The sequence below is a fragment of the Ctenopharyngodon idella genome, chromosome 19, assembly GCF_019924925.1.
Source record: "Ctenopharyngodon idella isolate HZGC_01 chromosome 19, HZGC01, whole genome shotgun sequence".
Taxonomy (NCBI): domain Eukaryota; kingdom Metazoa; phylum Chordata; class Actinopteri; order Cypriniformes; family Xenocyprididae; genus Ctenopharyngodon; species Ctenopharyngodon idella.
Genome location: NC_067238.1, coordinates 14,171,876 through 14,191,968, shown reverse-complemented (window position 1 = coordinate 14,191,968; position 20,093 = coordinate 14,171,876). Strand labels below are relative to the sequence as shown.

Genomic DNA, 20,093 nt, shown 5'->3' with positions numbered 1-20,093 from the left:
ACTGTTTATCATACATATACATACGTACATACAAACATATATATATATAGTAGTCAACATTTGAAGAGGATCAAAAAAGTTCATCAAAGTTATCCTAAGAACTAAGTTGTCCTAAAAAGGTTTTAGGACAACTTTGATGAAAAGTTTTGATCCACTTCAAATGTTGACTACTGTAGTAGCCTATTTTGATTAGGCAGGTGGCTTCACTGTGGTACATAGTAACTGGCAATCAGTTACACCTCTGTCATAAAAACAGGTGGATAGGACGTGAAAGGACACAATTCAGAATGCATCCATGCATACACACCTTACGCAAACGCTTAAATTCAGAATGTGGAACTAGACAGGGCAACTGAGCGCTTGTTTTGTATGCAAAAAAGAGACATATACAGTCAAACCAAAAATTATTCAGACATTTTTTTATATATTTTTACTAGTGGGTGCAGGACACTACAGTTCATTTATGTAAGTGAGGATAGCAAAATAAAGTAAACTGTGACATATTATACCCAAAAATTCTTCATACAGTGGACTACCAGTAAAATTGATAAAAATTTGGGACCAAAAATTATTCAGACACTTTGATCTGACCATGTTTTTCTTAAGTGTTATCTGACATAATTAAGATGAATTTTTTCTGACACAGTTTAACTCTTGAGATCTTGTCATATTTTATTACCATTTTTTTTAAACTATAGTGAATAAACTGTTTTAATGAATGAAATGTTCAAGGTGTCTGAATACATTTTGGTTTGACTGTATATATAGGAAAATAAATAAAGAAAATAAGTGACTTGATAAAACAAATATATTTCATTTTTTTATTAAATTATATCCTGATTTTAGGATTACTTTTTCATTCATTTATTATTTTCTGTATTTATTTTTACATTTATTTTTTATTGTTTTTAACTTTTATTTGTTAATTCTTTTAGTTTTTTATGTATTTTTATATTTATTAATGCATTCATTTATTTTAAGATTTATTTATTCCCACATGTATTTATTTCCATATTTATTTACTATAGCCTACATTTATTTATTTTTACATTTACATATGCAAAGAGGGAGGTTTGGTCCTCCATACATTTTAAAGCACTACTATAGCCTTCTGGTCCTGGTGGAAAACAGTTTATGAGCATAACAGATTAATTTTATATGTTTAAAAATTCATATATCATGGTGTTAAAGTGACTTCAAGCCCGATCAAACTTAACAAAGGTGTTTTTACCGAGAACAGGGCTTAAATAATGAGCTAAAAACACAATCAAAGTAGCCTACGTGCTGTTCTCTTTCAGTCTGACCTGTTTATGGACCATGATTAAGATTAACCTGATATACGTGAAAAGAAGTAGCCAACTTTGATTAGGCAGGTGGCCTCAGCGTGGTACAATCAGTTACACCTCTGTCATAAAAACAGGCGGATGGGACGTGAAAGGACACGATCCAAAATGCATCCATGCATGCACACCTTATGCAAACGCATGTGAAACTAAACAGGGCAACTGAGCACTTGTTTTGTATGCAAAGAAGAATGATTGTTTGTATTGCTTTCCAAAGACTTTGACTTTTGAGTTGGGTTAAGATGATCACATTCTAGTCCTGGGGTCAGTTGCATAAACATAGCCACTAAATTAAGACTGTGTCTTAAAGGGTTAGTTCACCCAAAAATGAAAATTCAGTCATTAATTACTCACTCTCTGTTGTTCCACATCTGTAAGACCTTTGTTCATCTTCGGAACACAAATTTATATTGATATTTTTGATATTTTTGATGAAATCCAATGGCTCAGTGAGACCTGCATTGCCAGCATGATAATTAACACTTTCAGTGCCCAGAAAGCTACTAAAGACGTATTTAAAACAATTCATGTGACTACAGTGGTTCAACCTTAATATTATAAAGCAACGAGAATACTTTTTGTGTGCCAAAAAATCAAAATAATGACTTTATTCAACAATATCTAGTGATGGGCGATTTCAAAACACTGCTTCATGAAGCTTCAAAGCTTTACGAATCTTGTTTCGAATCAGTGGTTTGGAGCGCCAAAGTCACATGATTCGTTACGTAAGTGTTTTGAAATTTCAATAGTTCATGTAACTTTGACAGTTTGAAACGCGATCCGAATCACTGATTCGAAACAAAAGATTCGTTAAGCTTCATGAAGCAGTGTTTTGAAATCAGATATCACTAGATATTGTTGAAAAGTTGTTATTTTGTTTTTTTGGCGCACAAAAAGTATTCTCATCGCTTCATGACATTAAGGTTGAACCACTGTAGTCACACGAACTGTTTTAAATATGTTTTTAATACCTTTCTGGGCATTGAAAGTGTTAATTGTCTTGCTGGCAATGAAGGCCTCACTGAGCCATCAGATTTTATCAAAAATATCTTAATTTGTGGTCTGAAGATGAACGAAGGTCTTACGGGTGCGGAACGACATGAGGGTGAGTAATTAATGACAATTTTCATTTTTCGGTGAACTAACCCTTTAAGAACTAGTCTGACCAACTAGCAATTAGTTTGGTCTAATTCAAACCCTAAAAGTAAGACTGATTAGGCCAATCTACCTTTTTCTGTAACTGAAAAATTATGACCTTTCTTGAAGAAAAAAATGAGATGGCTAACTTGTAAGACTAGTCTGAGCAGTTTATGCAACCGAACACTTGAACCGGCTTGGTTCTTGTTTGAGTGGGTTCTCTAAATAAATCTTGATGTCCATAGTCTGGAAAAAAGCAACAAAGGCACGGTTGTTATTATTTTTAACATTAGGATGACAGAGATCAGTTTTTCAACATTTATGTTGCAAAATCCACAAATCAAATATGAAGAGATAAAGAAAACTAAACCAGGGGCCCACACTATGATGATAGTTGAACAAACTCAGGGTTACAGGATTAGTTTCGAGTTGGCAAAACCAAGCCAATCCAATCCAATCAAAGTGACATGACGTGAAGGCCAAGTATTGTCCTCTGCATTTAACCCATCCAGTTAGAGCACACACATTAGGAGTAGTGAGTAGTGAACACACACACACACACACACACACACACATTGCAAACCGTGGACACACACACCCGGAGCAGTGGGCAGCCATTTTTGCTGTGGCGCCCGGGGAGTGATTGGGGGTTAGGTGCACCTCATTCATTTCCTGCCAGTACTGAGAATCGAGACACATGTTGCGTGAGAGATGTGTCAGTTTGCTCACAGTCAGTTTTCTCCAATTTTGGTTTGAAATCTCTTATCCAGAACATAACCTGCCCTGGAGCAGGTTAGCTGTGGAGCGTAAACTACTATGGCAATGAACACTGCTAAAAGCAGAGCCATGTTCATGGTGCTTAAAACCCGGGGTTGGAGCAAACTAAACTGAAACAAACCTGGCTATCCACCAAGACCTGTTTTCATGGTACAGGCCCCAGGTATTGACTGATCCATTCTGCTCAAAACTTTGACTCAATGCTGCACCCTACTGAGTGTAAGTGGAAATGGCGGACATAAGTTATAAAAAAACAGGTATTTACATAAAGTACTATTATTATAGTGAACCCAGAATTGCAAACACAACATAAAGTATTCAAAGATGTTTAGTTGTTTAGGAAAAGACAGACAATATTTTTTTTTTTACATAGAAAACTGATAAATGAATTGATCTTTCTATGATTTTTCTATACAAAAAATTACTTTACAAAAATCGTCCATTGGTAAAAAGCATAGCTAAAGTTAGATAAAGATAAATGCACATATGATGTTAGATTAAAATAAGCAATTAATTGTTTTGTTTTTTTGAATCAGTAGTGCAGTTAGTCTTTTTAAAATTTTAAACACTGAAAATCCTGAGACCAGACATGCTAAACACAACGGTAACTGCATTACAGATTGTATTAATAATGATCAATGAATGACTGTTGATGATGATGGGAGCAATGATCAGGAGGACGCAGCTGTCTTCTCACAGATAAACGGCAAGGACATGTGGCACGGCGCATCATACCAGCTCCTTATAGCCACACGACTTAAAACATCGGTTTTTATCATGTAGCCACAGTCTTCGTTTATATGGTTGTTGGGCTCGCCAACTTCCCAGAAACTATGAAGGAAAAAAAATTGGTTAGTCCCAGTCAGACAGCCTGGTTTCCTTACGGTCCTTTGGATTTTGTAGCGGCAGAATAATAAAAAAAAAAAAAAGCAAATTAAAGGGGTGCTAAAATGCAATTAATAAGGTTAATGAAATTTAAGGAACATCCACATGTAATATACATTTTTTATATAGCACAAAAAACAGTATAATTTTATTTATATGACCGTTTTATACCCTTAGTCAAATATCGAGCTTCTGCCAGACCGCCTTCCGTATTCAAGTTACGAAGAAAGTGTAAACTGGCGTCGCGTCAGTTACACTTTTTCCGTAAGTTGAATAGGAAAGGGGTAGGAAGTAGCGTAAGCTTTGTGAACTGCAAGAGTTTTACACTTTCTCTGTACGTTGAATACGGAACGCGGTCTGGCAGAAGTTTGACATTTGACTTCATAACTTGATTAATTATGGATTTTTTTAAAAATTTTTTTACACAAACGCATTGTTTTGCTTTAGAAGGCCTTTATTAACCCTCCGGAGCTGTGTGTAGTGCACATTTATGATGGATGGATGTGGATGGAAGCTTCTTCAGCTCATACTCATTGACCCCATTCACTGCCATTATAAAGCCCGGATGCGTCAGGATATTTAATAATAACAAGAAAGTCATATACACCTAGGATGGCTTGAGGGTGAGTAAAGCGTGGGCTAATTTTTATTTGAAAGTGAACTAATCCTTTAACTAACTATTAACAACGACTTTTGCCTCAAACTCTTAATTAGCCTACTGCTTATAAATAGTAAGGTAGTTGATAAGTTGAGGTTTTGGGTAGGATTATGGGAGGTAGAATATGGTCATGCAGAAAAAGGCATTAATATGCACTACTAATAAACAGACAATTTCCTAGTAATATGCATGTTAATAAGCAAGTAGTTAATATGAGAATTGGAATCTAAACTGAAGTGTTGCCGAATTTTTGTATGTGAATGTCCAGATAACCTCTTTGCATAAATAATATGAGCACAAAATAAAATAAAAATCCTGTTTCCTGTAATATTTTCCCTTTAATAATAGTATATTTAAAAGGTAAAATATCAATTCCTGATTCCCAAGCAGTCACTAACATTAATAAAAGTCAGATTATCATTAAACATTGAGAATATATGAATAAAAAAAATGACTTTTCATTTTTTTTTTTACAAAGAGGAAGAAGAGATGGGAAGGATGAGATGATTCAGAGATGAACACGAGATCATGTCTCCAAAAGAGGAATGAAAAAATATGATTCAGTAGTTTAAACTCCATGTGACGTCTGTCATCTTGTAAACAAGCTTGGACTTCTAGACAAGAGTTTTAACTTGTTGACAAATTTGACATTCTTACCCTCCAACCAGTTTGGTTCCGTCCACCCAGTGCCAGTCATCTTCTACTTTTTCATCACTTATGCCAAACCAGAAAGCGTTCCAGTATCCACGGGGCAGCAGGTCCCATATGAACGTCTTTATCGGGTCAAAAAGTCAAATATCATTAAAATCAGTAAAAAAAAGGAAACCACTGCAATAGCTCACATGTTTCAGCCAAGATCCCTTCCTCTTTTGTATATTCCAGGCCAATAGTGTCTGTTCTTTTTACATAAATATATAGATGTGGATAATCAGTGTTACTTGAGGTCATTCGATGTTCAGCAAATAGATCAGCATACTTAAACCACTCTTGTCTGTCCTCACCTGTTCCTCAGCCGTAAGGATGATGGCCAGGTGTCCGCCATTTCGCTTGCAGTACCTCTGACTGTCTGGCCAGGTCCTGCCAAAGCTTGAGATGTAGTAACAGCTGCCATTAAAGTGCTTCCAGTCTTCAGGGCAAGGACTCTTCGCTGGTGCTGGAGTTGCCTCTAAAAAGACCCAACATTTTTTAATGTTATGAAATGCAACAGATATCCTTTGTTAACACAAATGCATGCACTTGCACCTCACTAACCAAGCTTAGCGATTGTGTCCTTCAATTGAGAACGCTCTTTCTCCAGTTCACTCTTCTCTTTCTTTACGGTCTGCAGTTCTTCTGTCAGAGCCGTTACATTAGCGCAGCCTGACTGCATGTGTGTTTCAGCAGTGTTGGGGAGGGAATCCTGATCAGATGAATGGCTCTTACCTAAGAACATAAGGGATTTCGAGAAATAAGAAATAGAAAGATGAAGTTTACAACAAAACTGATGTGTTCATGAGTATAAAATTTTATAATAATTTGACTGTTTTACACATGAAATGCAAGTTTTTTTTATTATTTGGTTGTGTTGATTATGTCTGGAAGATAAATAGCAACTGAACTGTTTAATAGTTAGAAAACTATAATTTTCTGCAATAGCTGATGAGGGAGCATTTGTTCATATGTAAGCAAAATGGGCACAGTAACAGAATATACCAAAATGAGTCAAATATAATTGAAACTATAATTTGATCGAATCAAGAACTTGTGAGTTGAAATCAAATTGAATCTGGAAATACACAATATGGACAAAAGTATTGGGGCATACACCTCTTAAATGTGACCTATAATACCCCTTTTACAAGATGTAATATAAGTCTCTGGTGTCCCCAGAATGTGTCTGTGAAGTTTCAGCTCAAAATACCCCACAGATCATTTATTATAGCTTGTCAAATTTGCCCCCATGTATTGTAGGTGTCGCTCAGCTCTACTTGTCATGTATGTGAGGAAGGAGAAGTACCGCTGTGAACACTTGTGATCACCAGGATCATGAGTAAGATGAGGCAGAAGGCACTCAGGCATGCTGTTGCCACCTTAAAGGGTTCTTGGCAAAATCGTTGTCCACTTTTACCTTGGTTCTCAAATACTGTGAACAAACAAATAAAACAATGATTTACAATATAACAATTGTATAAAATCATCCATGTCTCACAATGCACTTTACACAATGTTAAACAAATGAAGCATGTTTACATAACATTTATTTTACAAGAAATCTAAACTTTTGTAAACTTTCTGGAGTACGTCACCCATTTCAGTGAATGATTTACAGTATTTTGCCAGGTTAACCCAAACCCTGAGAGTATTGATCAATGCTTACTTTATCCAGTAATGTTGGAGGTTTGTAAGGCTGGAGTTTTTAGCATAAATCTTAAACATTTACAACAATTGGACATTTATGGAGTATCTGGGGTTGAATAATTGCCCAAAAAGGTAACAAATGTTCTCATTCAGGAAAGTGTCAAATGTAATCATTAAGTGTTGAGAAACACATTTAATAGTGGTTTGACCCTAGAAAAAAAGAACAAACATTCTGTTTGAAGCACATCAGGGTGGTCAAAATCATTTATCTGATAAAAGTTAGTATGCAACAAAACTTTCCAGACCTTTTTTAAGAAACAAAAAAATAAAATCAACAATTCTAGATTTAATATGACACTGATTGTGTCCACTGATTGTAACATTTCTAAATTGTAAATTAATATTTTAATTTTTTTTTTATTTTTATTTTTTACAAACTTTCTTACAAGGTACATATATTGTATACATGGTACAATATAAATGTCAATATTAAATTCAGAAGAATGAATGAATGAATGAATGCCTATTTTTAAAAATGCTAATAGAACATTCAAGGTGGATGTTCAATAGCAATTATTTCATAAATGGGGGGCGGCAATTGAAAAGACTGTCACCCTTAAGAGGCTTTCGCACTGAATAGTACTAGGAACTCAGTTATATAGGAACTAGCCACTAGGATAGTTCCCCGGGAACCAATTTCTCCCCCGGGCCATGTTCCTGGTTGTATTCGCACCGGGAATAGGAACTGTGAAGCGTCCGACAGTGGCGTCTTTAAGCGCGGCATTTACAAATGCTAAAAAACGGTGGATGGAAGACGCCGTGATTGGAGCCGTGTTTGTTGTGTGTCAAGGGTTTCATGATAATGGAGATGGAATGTAAATGTATAATTTACACAACTGAAAGAGCAAAAATTGGGGCTAAGAGATAAAATCTCCAATGACAACTTTCAGTATCGAGGCAGAGAAAAGAACACAACCCTGCAGACAACAGGTAAATGCCGTTATCAGTGTTTTCCATGTTCGTGAAGTAAATATGTTTACACGGCTTTTTAAAAATGCCGGGTGCCGGTGTTTGACATACGTTTGACCAATCAATGTGCACTTACGTCACTGAGGTCCTATAGTGCTGGTTTAGACCCTACTCTGAAGTAGGAGCTAATTTAGTTCCCCCAAAAGGAGTTCCTAGAACTAAAATTGCGGTGCGAACATGGCAGAATCCGGGTACTTCAGCCAAAAGTTCTAGGAACTATGAAAAGGTTCCTCCAGTGCGAAAGCCCCTTAAATGAGCTAAAGGGTTGTGTTCTCTGCCTCCATACTGAAAGTTGTCATAGGAGATTTCATCTCTTAGCTCCAATTTTTGCTCTTTCAGTTGAGTAAATTATACATTTACATTCCATCTCCGTTATTACAAAACTCTTGACATACAACAAACACAGCTCCGATCACGGCATCTTCCATCCACCGGTTTTTAGCTTTGTAAATGCCGCGTTTAAAGACACCACTGTCGACCGCTTCACAGTTTCTATTCCAGGTGCAAAAGCAACCAGGAACATCCCCCAAAAGGAGTTCCTAGAACTAAAATTGTTCCTAGTTCCTGCAGTGCGAACACGGCAAAATCCGGATACTTCAGCCAGTAGTTCTAGGAACTATGAAAAGGTTCCTCAAATGCGAAAGCCACTTTAGTTTTTAAACGGGAATGAGGGAACCACAAAAGAGCCATGTCAGAAGATCTTAAAGGTCTATTAGAAGAATAGGGAATAAGGAAAAATTGATGTAATGATGTATTAAAAGCACGAATAACCTTCTCCAAATCTTGAAAAGACAAAAATGCTTTAAGTTTAGAAATAAAAACTGTTCTTAACAACAGAATTAATTGACTTGGTTAAGCATAATTCTGAATCCAGGATGACAACAAGGTTTCTTACCTGGGAAGAAATTGAAGTGAAATGATTACAAAGGTCATTAATAAGACCACTTCTCAGTTTTGGCACCAAAGATAATTATTTCAGTTTTGTCTTCATTAAGTTGGAGAAAGTTATTTGACAACCATTTCTTAATGACCTCAAGACAGTCCAGTAAAGGTTGAACAGAGCTGCAAATAAAGCTGAGTATCATCAGCATATATGTAAAGAAACATTGTGCCTCCTAATAATATTCCCAAGCGGAAGCATATATACTGTATGTTAAAAAGAAGCGGGCCCAAAATAGAGCCCTGAGGTACTCCACTAATAATAGGAGCTGAGTATGAGTAAAACTTACCCAACGCTACAGAAAAGGACCTGCCTTTAAGATATGAACTAAACTATCATAAGGCAGTACCTTTGATACCGATCAAATGTTGTACTGTAAATGCCAAAGAGGAATATTTTGATCAACAGTATGAAAACCAAGTGGTAAGATCTAGTAACATCAATAAAGCATTTTTACCAGAATCCACTGCAAATAAAGTAATAAAAGTGTCAGTGGATACTTTCAGCAAAGCAGACTCAGTGCTATGAAAAGCAGTGATATCTGATTGGAATGGTTCGAATAGCTTTGAGGAATTTATAAAAAACGGGACCGATTGTGACCGCACAACTTTCACTAACAGATTTGACAAGAACGATAGCTTAGAGACAAAATTATTTAAGCAGCTTTCATCTAAACCCAGTTTCTTAAGCAGAGGTTGTACAACAGCATGCTGAAGACAATTCGGGACCACCCCCAAGATTCAAAGATGAATTAATCAGCACTTGAATACTGGTCTTAAAAGCTCTTAAAATCTCAGAAGGAACAACATCTTCTCTACTTTATGGAGAAGTAGTCATTTTCCTCTGGTTAACCAGATCACACAGTTCCTTTAAAGAAACATGTTGAAAACAGTGAAAGGAAACGGGGATAAACAAAAAATTCAGGGCCAGATGTGGTGGCTGTGTAGTGAAAGAAGAATGAATCACTTTATCAGCAAAAAACATGTCATTTTTTTTCAGCCAAGGGTTCCACATGAAATTGGCAACTCAGATTATTGACCTAAATCATGGAGAATAAAATCTTAGATTTATGACAATGTGTAGTAATTAAATAAGAGAAATATTTAGACCTATCTAACTTTGCTACATTCTGAAACTTAAACAGTCTTTAAAAATCTCAAAGGACACAGGAGGCGATGTCTGAGAGCATGATTATGATCGTCCAAACAATGATAAGATTTAGGCTTTGATTGTTTCAACTTGAAAGGAGCAATAGAATCTAAAATGATAGAGCAAGGAGAATAAAAAATATAATTCTAAATTCTGAGTCTAAATTCTTAAGGGATTTTAGTCATGAATCACTATTACTATTGCTCATACCAGAGGGTTTGTGATTTAAATCTTCTTACCCTAAATATGAAACTTTGGCACATAAATGTAAAATCTAGTGTTGAAGCGCATCAGGTTTAATTTTTTAATCAAGTTTTCAACTGTTTAACCAAATGTCAACTAGACATGATCACTATTAAAGAAAGAAAGAATCAACTATTTTAGCTTTTATGTGACAAGTTATATTATATATATATATAAATAATATATATTTATATATATAAATAATATATATATATATATATATATATATATATAATACTTTAACCCAATATTCTAAAACCACTGATTCTAAAATTCTAAAATAATATTTAATAATAAATAATTCTAAGATTCTGAATTTTAAAATAAAATTAAAAAAAAAAAGAATTTTTTTTTTTTTTTACTTTCTTGGAGACCTTGGAACAGTTTCTTGGAACACAGACCTCATTACACACAATATAAATGTAAACATTTAGTTAAAGACACAGCATGTTTCCATGTTTCTCATACCTGAATATCGCACCTCTGGACTTCTGTAGTCATCGTCAGGCTCATCGATCAGACCGTTGTGCATTCCCTCTCTGTTTGCAGGCATTGCTTACGTTTGCACACTTACACAAACACAGTAGAGTCTCTCTGTTCACTGCAGTGGTTGCTCAACAGCAGGGGTGTTTTTAAAAGGAGATTGTGTCCGTGTGCTGAACGATGTGGATTGGTTGACATTGTAGTTCTCTGTATCTCATGACAGATCCAGATGTTTCCTTAAAGGATTAGTTCACCTTCATATAAAATTTTCCTGATAATTTACTCACCCCCATGTCATCCAAGATGTCCATGTCTTTCTTCTTCAGTCGAAAAAAAATTAAGGTTATTGATGAAAACATTCTGGGATTATTCTCCTTATAGTGGACTTCAATGGCCTCCAAATGGTTGAAGGTCAAAATTATAGTTTCAGTGCAGCTTCAAAGGGCTTTAAATATCAGACGAGGAATGTATGCTGTATGCACTGTATGTCCTATGCCTTCGCTATTCTACTTACAGAAAAAATGTAACTGGCGCTGCGTTCGTTCCGTAAGTTGAATAGGGAAGTCGTAGGACATACAGTGTAAGCTTTTTGAAGAATACGAAAGTACGGTTTTGGCGGAAGCACTTGGAAGGCGATCATTTGTTTATATAAAGCATATACATTTACATTTTTTTCGAAAATGACCGATCGTTTCGCTAGATAAGACCCTTATTCCTCATCTGGCATCATTTAAAGCCCTTTGAAGCTGCACTGAAACTGTAATTTTGACCTTCAACCGTTTGGAGACCACTGAAGTCCATTAAAAGGAGAATAATCCTGGAATGTTTTCATCAAAAACCTTCATTTCTTTTCGACTGAAGAAAGAAAGACATGGACATCTTGGATGACGTGGGGGTGAGTAAATTATCAGGAAAATTTTATATGAAAGTGAACTAATCCTTTAACTAGAGAATGTCACGAGCAATTTCTAGAAATTGAGCTGACAGTTCATCTGTGCTGTTTTCTGTAAAACAGCAGCTTATGACTCACCCTGACTGTCATCATTACATATTTTTATTTGTTTTAATCATTGAATAGCCACTCACATATTGGTAAATACTTGTTAAGTGATTTTTCAGAGAGCTTTTTTTTACTTTTCCCCTTCCTTTCCCCAAATATGAGCATAAAAATCCTTAAAAAATATTAATGGAATGGAATGGAATTGTTGAAAAATAACCTCATGAACTAAACTAATAAGTACAATCAATAAGTAAACTAAACACACAATAACACAAGTAACAGCATGACTCACAGGTCCTTCAGTCCCAGTTTTGTACTTGACAAATCTAAAAACATTAATGTGACCACAAATCCCTCATTAACAGTTTACACAAAAACCTTTGAATATTACAGTCACAGATCACTATTTTCTAGAGACACAACATTAGAGCAATGTACCTCAAAACTGTTTCGACTAACTAAATCTTGCACATGTTGATATTCAGATGAAACTACAAAATTAAGAAGAGCATAGCCATACATACATATATCACATCCATATCCATATCTCCTTGCAGAAGTGCAGAAAATGTGTTCAACCAGAGCTGCAGCCGTTCTCTCTAACATCTACAGCTTGTGTTCATAAAGGTTAGGGTTTGTTGGCATGCCTGAACTAGTTGATACAGGTAATCAGAGGCTGAACAAGAAAGTTGACTGGCACAAGCCTATTTCATCTACTTACACAAAGATACACAAATACCAATTGTAAATGTATTCTGATTAAAAATTACATTTTATTTTTTGAAGACTTTAAAATACAAAGTACAAAATAGTATTTTGCATATCTGAAATATTGCCTATCAATGCTCATAGTCATATAGGCTAATGGCATGGTTTAACATAGGTGCTATCTTCATGAACCGTACCTCAAACAAATCCACTTTTTTTAATAATGGCATGTCTTTTTCCAGAGCAAGTAGAGGAAAAAGTATGGAACCACTCAATGTTGAGGAAATAAATATGGAATCATCTTGTAATTTCCATTTTAAAACAAATACTGGGACGTCTAAAAATGCTAATTAGCAATTAAAAGGGAGTGCTTAAACACCTTAACAGGTTGTTTGACTTGGCTAATTGAAATATGGCCCCAACAAGAGAGTTCTCAGTTGAAACAATGGAAAGGATTATAAAGCTCCTTTAACAAGGAATTTCAATACGGAGTGTGGCCAAAGAAGTTGGATGCTCCCAGTCAGCTGTGTCTAAAATTTGGTGCTAAGTATAAACTAAACGGGAAGGACATAAAGGAAGTGATATTCAGTGAAGAATCGCAAATCTGCATTAGCCAAGATGATTACGCTGGAACTTTTTTCAGGTGCCGTTCTAATGAAACGTATAAAGTTGACTGCCTGAAGAAAACAATCAAATTTCCCAACTCATTTATGATATGGGGGTGCATGTCAGGTAAAGGACAAGGGGAGATGGCAATCATTGCCTCAACAGTAAATGCACTGGTGTACATTGAAATTTTGGACACTTTTCTCATTCCATCAATAAATAGGTTTGATGATGATAAAATAATTTTTCAGGATGATAATGCATCTTGCCACAGAGCAAAGAGTGTTAAAGCTTTTCTTCAGGAAAGGCATATCAACTCAAAGACATGGCCAGCAAACAGTCCAGATCTCAATCCAATTGAAAATTTAATTTCTGCAAAGCGGATCTGTCAAACGCTATTTGAGAAAGTTGGAACCAGCTTGATGGGGAATATTGCTTTTCATTAATGAAGTCCATGCCTTAAAGAATTTAGGCTGTCAAAAGCTAGAGGAGGAGCAACAATTGTTTTTTGTTTTCCTCAACATTGAGTGATTTCATACTTTTTCCCACTACTTGCTCTAGAAAAAGACATGGTATTAATAAAAAAAAATGTAAGTGGATTTGTTTGAGGTATGTTTCATGAAGCCAGCATGTTAAGCTATTGAACAAAACCTTTTTTGTGTCATTTCTATGATTTGTTTGTTTGCTATAAAGTAAAAATGATGGGTGAATATCCTCTAAGTGTGGTGATTCCATAATTTTTGCCAGGGGTTGTATAAATACCATTAAAGGGGGGTTTAATGCTATTTCATGCATTCTGGCTTATTTACACTGTTAAAGAGTTGCATTCTCATGCTAAACATGGCTAAAGTTTCAAAACACGAGCTGGACATATGACAGAGTATTTCTGAGCCAAATATACTACTTCCGGTTGTGGACATGTTTCGCAGAATTTTTTTTTTGAGTATGGCCTGTATCACGTAATAAAGGTCGAATTCACTTCTCCCTGATAAGGTGCACACACACATCACCCAGAGCAAGAGCACGCCCATCAACGCGCTTCGGTCGGGATACGGAAGCCGAGAGATTTTTCAACCATGGCTGTGTCCCAATTCAGGAGCTGCACCCTTCAAAGGCTGCATACATCAACGAGGCAGTCTCATTTAAGAAAAATAACCGTTAGATTGATTGCAAAGTAAGAAAGAAATTACAGTATTTTACACCTCACAATGAATATTAAATTTTATTACGGTTTCTTTTCTTAAATATGACATCCTTCATGACGTATGGAGTCTTCAAGTGGTGTGTAAAGCTGCATCAGATGTTTTGTTGGCAATCGGCACGCAACTACATAAAATGTAAACAACACAAACGTTTTTGTTCCTTTTTTATTTATAATGATGTCACAGCTTGCAGACGATCTCTACACAAAAGCTGCGCGCGCTCGTGACTCTTTAGCTCTGCCCACGGCAGGCACGCCTCCAGGAGCTCGGCTTTTTTTTTGGAAAGACTCGGTAAAAGACTTTTCGGAGATATGAAGGATGCAATATTACTCTATGTACTCAAGATTAACATGAGATTGGCAGAAACTGTGTGTGATACCACCCTTTAAAGTGCGAGAACTACACTTGTGTGATAAACCAATTAGCGGTGGGGTGGGGATTGGCAAAAAGATGTTGAACGGATAGTTCACTCAAAAATTCTGTCCATCTACTTACCCTCTTGTTGTTACAAATTTGTATATATTTTTTTTTTTTGTGAAACTCAATTTTTGTTTTTCATGTCCATACAATGGACAAAGTCAGTGGATTGCAATTTTGTTTGGACATCAACGGTATTCAAAACATAGCCTCATATTTAAAAAAAAAAAAAAAAATCAGTTTGGAAGTACGGAGCGCCGCACATGACATGCGAGAAAAAAAAGTAAATTGTGCGCACAATTTACTCATTCGTTCCCTCGATTTGCTAAATCTTGCACACGATTTGATTTAAAAATCAAGGGAACAAAATAGTAAATCGTGCGCACGATTTAGCCTATTTTTTTTCTGCATGTCATGTGCGGGGCTCCTTATGGAACGACATGAAGTTGACTAAATGACAGTTTTTTATTTTTGGGTTAACGATCCCTTTAATAGTGTCAGCGCTCTCTTCCACTCTTATTACTGAGCAAGGCACCTCAGTTGTGGGTAATAAGAGTGGAAGAGAACGCTGACCCCCAATCGCTTCCCGGGCACCACAGCAAAAACGGCTGCCCACTGCTCCGGGTGTGTGTGTGTGTGTGTGTGGGATACCATACTTCACTTTGACTTTTCAGTTTACTTTTTTAAAGAATTATACACCTTCACCACTAGATGGCGGCATATACATGATGCAGGACAGCCAGAAAGCTCGTAAGTGCAAAGCTGAGCCTTGAAATCTTTCATGGAAATGAGCACTGGAATGTTATTAAGCAAAATTTTTTTTAGCTTAATAACATTTTTAAAGATTTTCCACACAAATCTTTACAAAGGCTACAACCAGTTATAAGCTCAAGCTCCAAAAAGGACAAAAAAGCACTATATAAAAGCTTCATAAAAGTAGGCTAGTCCTGTATGCGCCGTAGTTCTGAAGTCACATGACAGAACACACTCTGAAAACACACTCTTCTCCTTCGTTGCAGATAATGATATGCTTTGATGTTAATATTATCTAAAAATCAATGTCAATCAAAGGCCATGGCATCAAACCTGCGCATATGGACTACATTTAAGGTGCATTTAAGGTGCACCTTAAATGTGGACTACATATGGACTACATTTAAGGTGCATTTGTAGTGCATTTGTATGTGCATTGGTACTTTCTGGAGCTTGACATCATCCAGTGTTTTGTAAATAACATTTTTTAAAATTGTTTTTTAATACACTAAAAATTTTAGTGTATTTCGATCCAAAAGAGCGGTTTGGATTAAAAATAAGGCCCAGCAAGTTTGTTGCTGAAAATGTCATTTATATTTCATCCTCCATATACTCATGTAGCGGATGACATTCTGTTGTGTTTGACCCTGGTTGTTTTGCAAAAATATGAAAGAATGAGTGTATTTTGGCCTCAAGAATGAAAGGAGGTGATATCTCTGGAATTTATAAACACTCATATTGCTGTTAGTCTTCATATCAGAGCCGTTCAATTTGAAGGACAGATTGAGGTTTAAAAGATTACTGTCATTATGACAACGTTTCTGTGTCTGTCTTCATTATGGGACGACGAGGAGGCACCAAAGTGTTCTCATATGAAGATACTGGCGCCCAACACGCAATAAAACAACTGAAAAGTGTCATAACTTAAACTAAAAAAATGCCTATTTAAGTCTAATCAACTGCACAATTTGAGGTGTCATTCATCTCAGTACAAATGGTGCAGGGTGAGTTACATGCCAAATTCTATGAGCAATAATAGTGTATTTACCTTATAAAGCAAGCACCACTAAAAAATAAAAAAAGACAATAAGTACAGGAGGCAGGCTGCAGGGGGTGCTGTAGCCTCTTTGGGGTTTTTAGGTTGCCATTCACTATCCACAGACGAACACAAATACACACACTTCACCATTAAAGCTTCTGAATGACGACAAAGCCACTTAGCATATGACTAGCTTAGCTTTTGAGCTTCATTAATAAATATCATGAATGGTGTCAGAAACATCACACATTTTACCTATCTGACGACAACAAACCTCAACAGTGAAATAAGTATGTGCATAACCTTTGTCCTTAATGGAAAGCTTCAAACTATAATGGACACTACTACAATCTATGACCACATTCACTCAGAAAATAAATTAAGCTGTCTCATTCTAATGGAGGCTAACATTAGTCCCTCATAAAACATTGATTTAACCTCTCAACCATGGCCAAACAAATCGAAAATTGTCTGGCGTGTGGGCAGTGCAGTCTTTTGTATCTCGACTTATTAAATGTCAGACCATACTTACCAACATGGGATTTTCCTGCCGCTCATTTGCTGCACTGTATGGAAAACATTGTTACTGGCATATATGTTTTCATTGCTGTGACCTACAATATAAAACTGTGCCAAACCAAAGTTTCACTTCTATATTAAGAGTTTTGCTTTCTCAATAATAAACCACAGCGTGCCTGCAGAGATAAAGGCTGTGTGAATGGCAGCGATGTTAGACCGAGGCGTGTGAGAAATGGCATTGTGGTTAGGGGGCTGCCAGTGGAGGAACTTCTTTTGCTCATTAGACTGATATAGGCCTACACAAGACACTCATTACACATGAGATCATAAAATACCAAAAGTTAAATAATAACACGAATTGTGGAACCATATCAGATTTAGTGGGTGAATCTTTCGTGTGGTAGTCAGATCACATCACGTAAATAATCTAAATTTGCGAAGAAACGTGGATAGACTGAACACGTAATACGCATACGCATGACGTCACCGTTTTAACAAATTCACGTTTTTTGTAGTTTAACACAGAGACGATAACAGTATCGTTTTCAAAAACTTGCACTTTGAAACCCGTTTTCAAAAGTTTGCATTTTCAGGCCCCCAAAATGGCATTGTCGTGTAATTGAATGCTCTCTGTGTAGTTCCTTTCTTCATGCACATGATTTTCACGCACATCCATCTCTAGGGTTTACAGAGAAAATATCCAGGTAGCGGCAGTTCTGTCTGCGAAAATACCTTGTTGATGCCAGATGTCAGAGGAGAATGGCCAGACTGGTTCGAGCTGATAGAAAGGCAACAGTAACTCAAATAAGCACTCGTTACAACCGAGGTCTGCAGAAGAGCATCTCTGAGCGCACAACACGTCGAACCTTGAAGCAGACGGGCTACAGCAGCAGAAGACCACACCAGTGCCACTTCTGACAGCTAAGAACAAGAAACCGAGTCTACAATTCGCATGAACCCACCAAAATTGGACAACAGAAGTTGGAAAAACATTGCGTGATCTGGTGAGTCTTAATTTAGCATAAACAACATGAAAGAATGGGTCCATCCTGCCTTGCATCAATGGTCCAGGTGGTTTAATGGTGTGAGACATATTTTCTTGGCACACTCTAGGCCCCTTAGTACCAATTGTGCATTGTTTAAACACCACAGCCTAAGTTTTGTTCCTTACCATATCCTTCCCCTTATGACCACAGTGTATCCATCTTCTAATGGCTGCATCCAGCAGCATAACGCGTCATGTCACAAAGCTCAAATCATCTCAAACAGGTTTCTTAAACATGACAATGAGTTCACTATACTCAAAAGGCCTCCACAGTAACCAGATCTCAATTCAATAGAGCAGCTTTGGGATGTGGTGAAACAGGAGATTCGCAACATGGATGTGCAGCCGACAAATTTGCAGCAACTGTAAATATGGACTAAAATCTCTGAGGAACGTTTCCAGCACATTGTTGAATCTATGCCATGAAGAATTAAGGCAGTTCTAAAGGCAAAATTCGGTACTAGCAAGGTGTACCTAATAAAGTGGCCTGTGAGTGTTTAACTCCTCAACATTGATTAAATCTATCTATTTTTGTAGCTGAGAAATACATAAGCATCAGTTCATGACCTACTCCCCAACATCACCTTCTTTCAATATTATTCATCTTAAAAATAGGTCAGGTGACTGCAGTGATGTTCAGTTTCAGCTGAAAAATTACTGGTGTCAGTTTCCTGTGACAAACAATACATGACTGCAATGCAGTTTACAGCACAAATAACACATACCAGGTAAAATACAGCAAAGACAAAACACAAGTGTGCTGTCATTAGGGTGTGAGTCACGGCTGCAGCTACAGGAAACATTACGCAATGATCTTGAGAACCGTTGAAGGCATTTACCTTTCAAATGACTGGATTATACCTGCCATTTACATGACTGTGCAGTCGCTGTCTATTATATGATCATGACCGCTCTGTTTCACAAACAGTATTTATTTCTCAAGAATCCTTCAGATTGCAGTGCATGCTGTCATACGTTATCTACTGGAATTTTGACACAATTCGAAATCATCTACTGACCACAAGATCGAGACTTTGATAATTCCACGAATCACAATCATTCCACACAGTGCTTTCTATAGAAAAGCATACATTTCTTCAGTACTTGCATAGCTGATGGATGATGTTTGCTTTGAGTCGCACTCTGGTGCTTTAAACCAAATCTAAAAGCCAAAGTAGTTTCCACTGAAAGATAGCACTTAAACTACTATATGCACGGAAGGAAAAAACACAACAGGCCCACAGGGAGTCGGTGAATCACACTGTCTTGTTTACTAAGCTAATGGGTTAAAGAGTAAAGGAGTGATCGATAATTGGGAGTATGCTTTCAGTTCTGAGAAAAGAGCCGTGTGCTTTTCTGTCCATAGAAACAAGAACAAACTATTTTCCCACAAATTGACAGTCATTCACATTCCATTTTGAAATAAATCAGGGGTAGTTCAAACTGATCGTTCAGATTACCGGAAACTGCAGTATGTTGTGCATACATGTCATACATGATGTGTTCATTGCATCGACATGTAATTGTTTGAGTACACATTACACACATCCACACTGAAGCCCCACCTCTCTGTTGTAGGGTGTCTCATTTTGTTTATTGCAAGTGTAAAAAAGCTGCTTGCATTCCTCAGTAATTACCAACTGCATGTCCCGTCCTGCTGTGGCGTGTACAACACACCAATCATCTTATGGAAAAGATGCTGTATTCACATTAAGTTTTTAGGCTGCATCTACTATTACAGCTTCAGGTCTGAGATCAGAGTGAGATTTATTAAATTGTTCTTAAAAGCAGACATTGGTCACATACAGCAACACATTCAAACT

The 20,093-nt window shown here is 36.6% G+C and overlaps 1 protein-coding gene across 1 annotated transcript; it reads right to left on the bottom strand.

Annotated features, from left to right (window-relative positions):
• Nucleotides 1-3,567: 3,567 nt before the first annotated feature.
• zgc:174904 (uncharacterized protein LOC564690 homolog) lies at nucleotides 3,568-11,165 on the bottom strand. Its single transcript, XM_051873074.1, has 6 exons — nucleotides 10,967-11,165; nucleotides 6,797-6,922; nucleotides 6,052-6,222; nucleotides 5,802-5,965; nucleotides 5,458-5,573; nucleotides 3,568-4,088 (listed from the first exon to the last, which is right to left on the bottom strand). Exons 1-6 carry the CDS (start codon nucleotides 11,049-11,051, stop codon nucleotides 3,929-3,931), a joined length of 822 nt encoding a protein of 273 aa, XP_051729034.1. The 5' UTR covers nucleotides 11,052-11,165; the 3' UTR covers nucleotides 3,568-3,928.
• Between the last annotated feature and the right edge of the window lie 8,928 nt (nucleotides 11,166-20,093).

Bases quoted from the DNA above. Each gene is read 5' to 3' on its own strand.
- zgc:174904 (XM_051873074.1), bottom strand. From the start codon at position 11,051: ATGCCTGCAAACAGAGAGGGAATGCACAACGGTCTGATCGATGAGCCT. The intron at 6,923-10,966 runs GTATGAGAAACA...GTTTGTTCACAG, and splicing joins TCCAGAGGTGCGATATTCAG to TATTTGAGAACCAAGGTAAA. The intron at 4,089-5,457 runs GTAAGAATGTCA...TTTCCTTCATAG, and splicing joins GGAACCAAACTGGTTGGAGG to TTTCTGGGAAGTTGGCGAGC.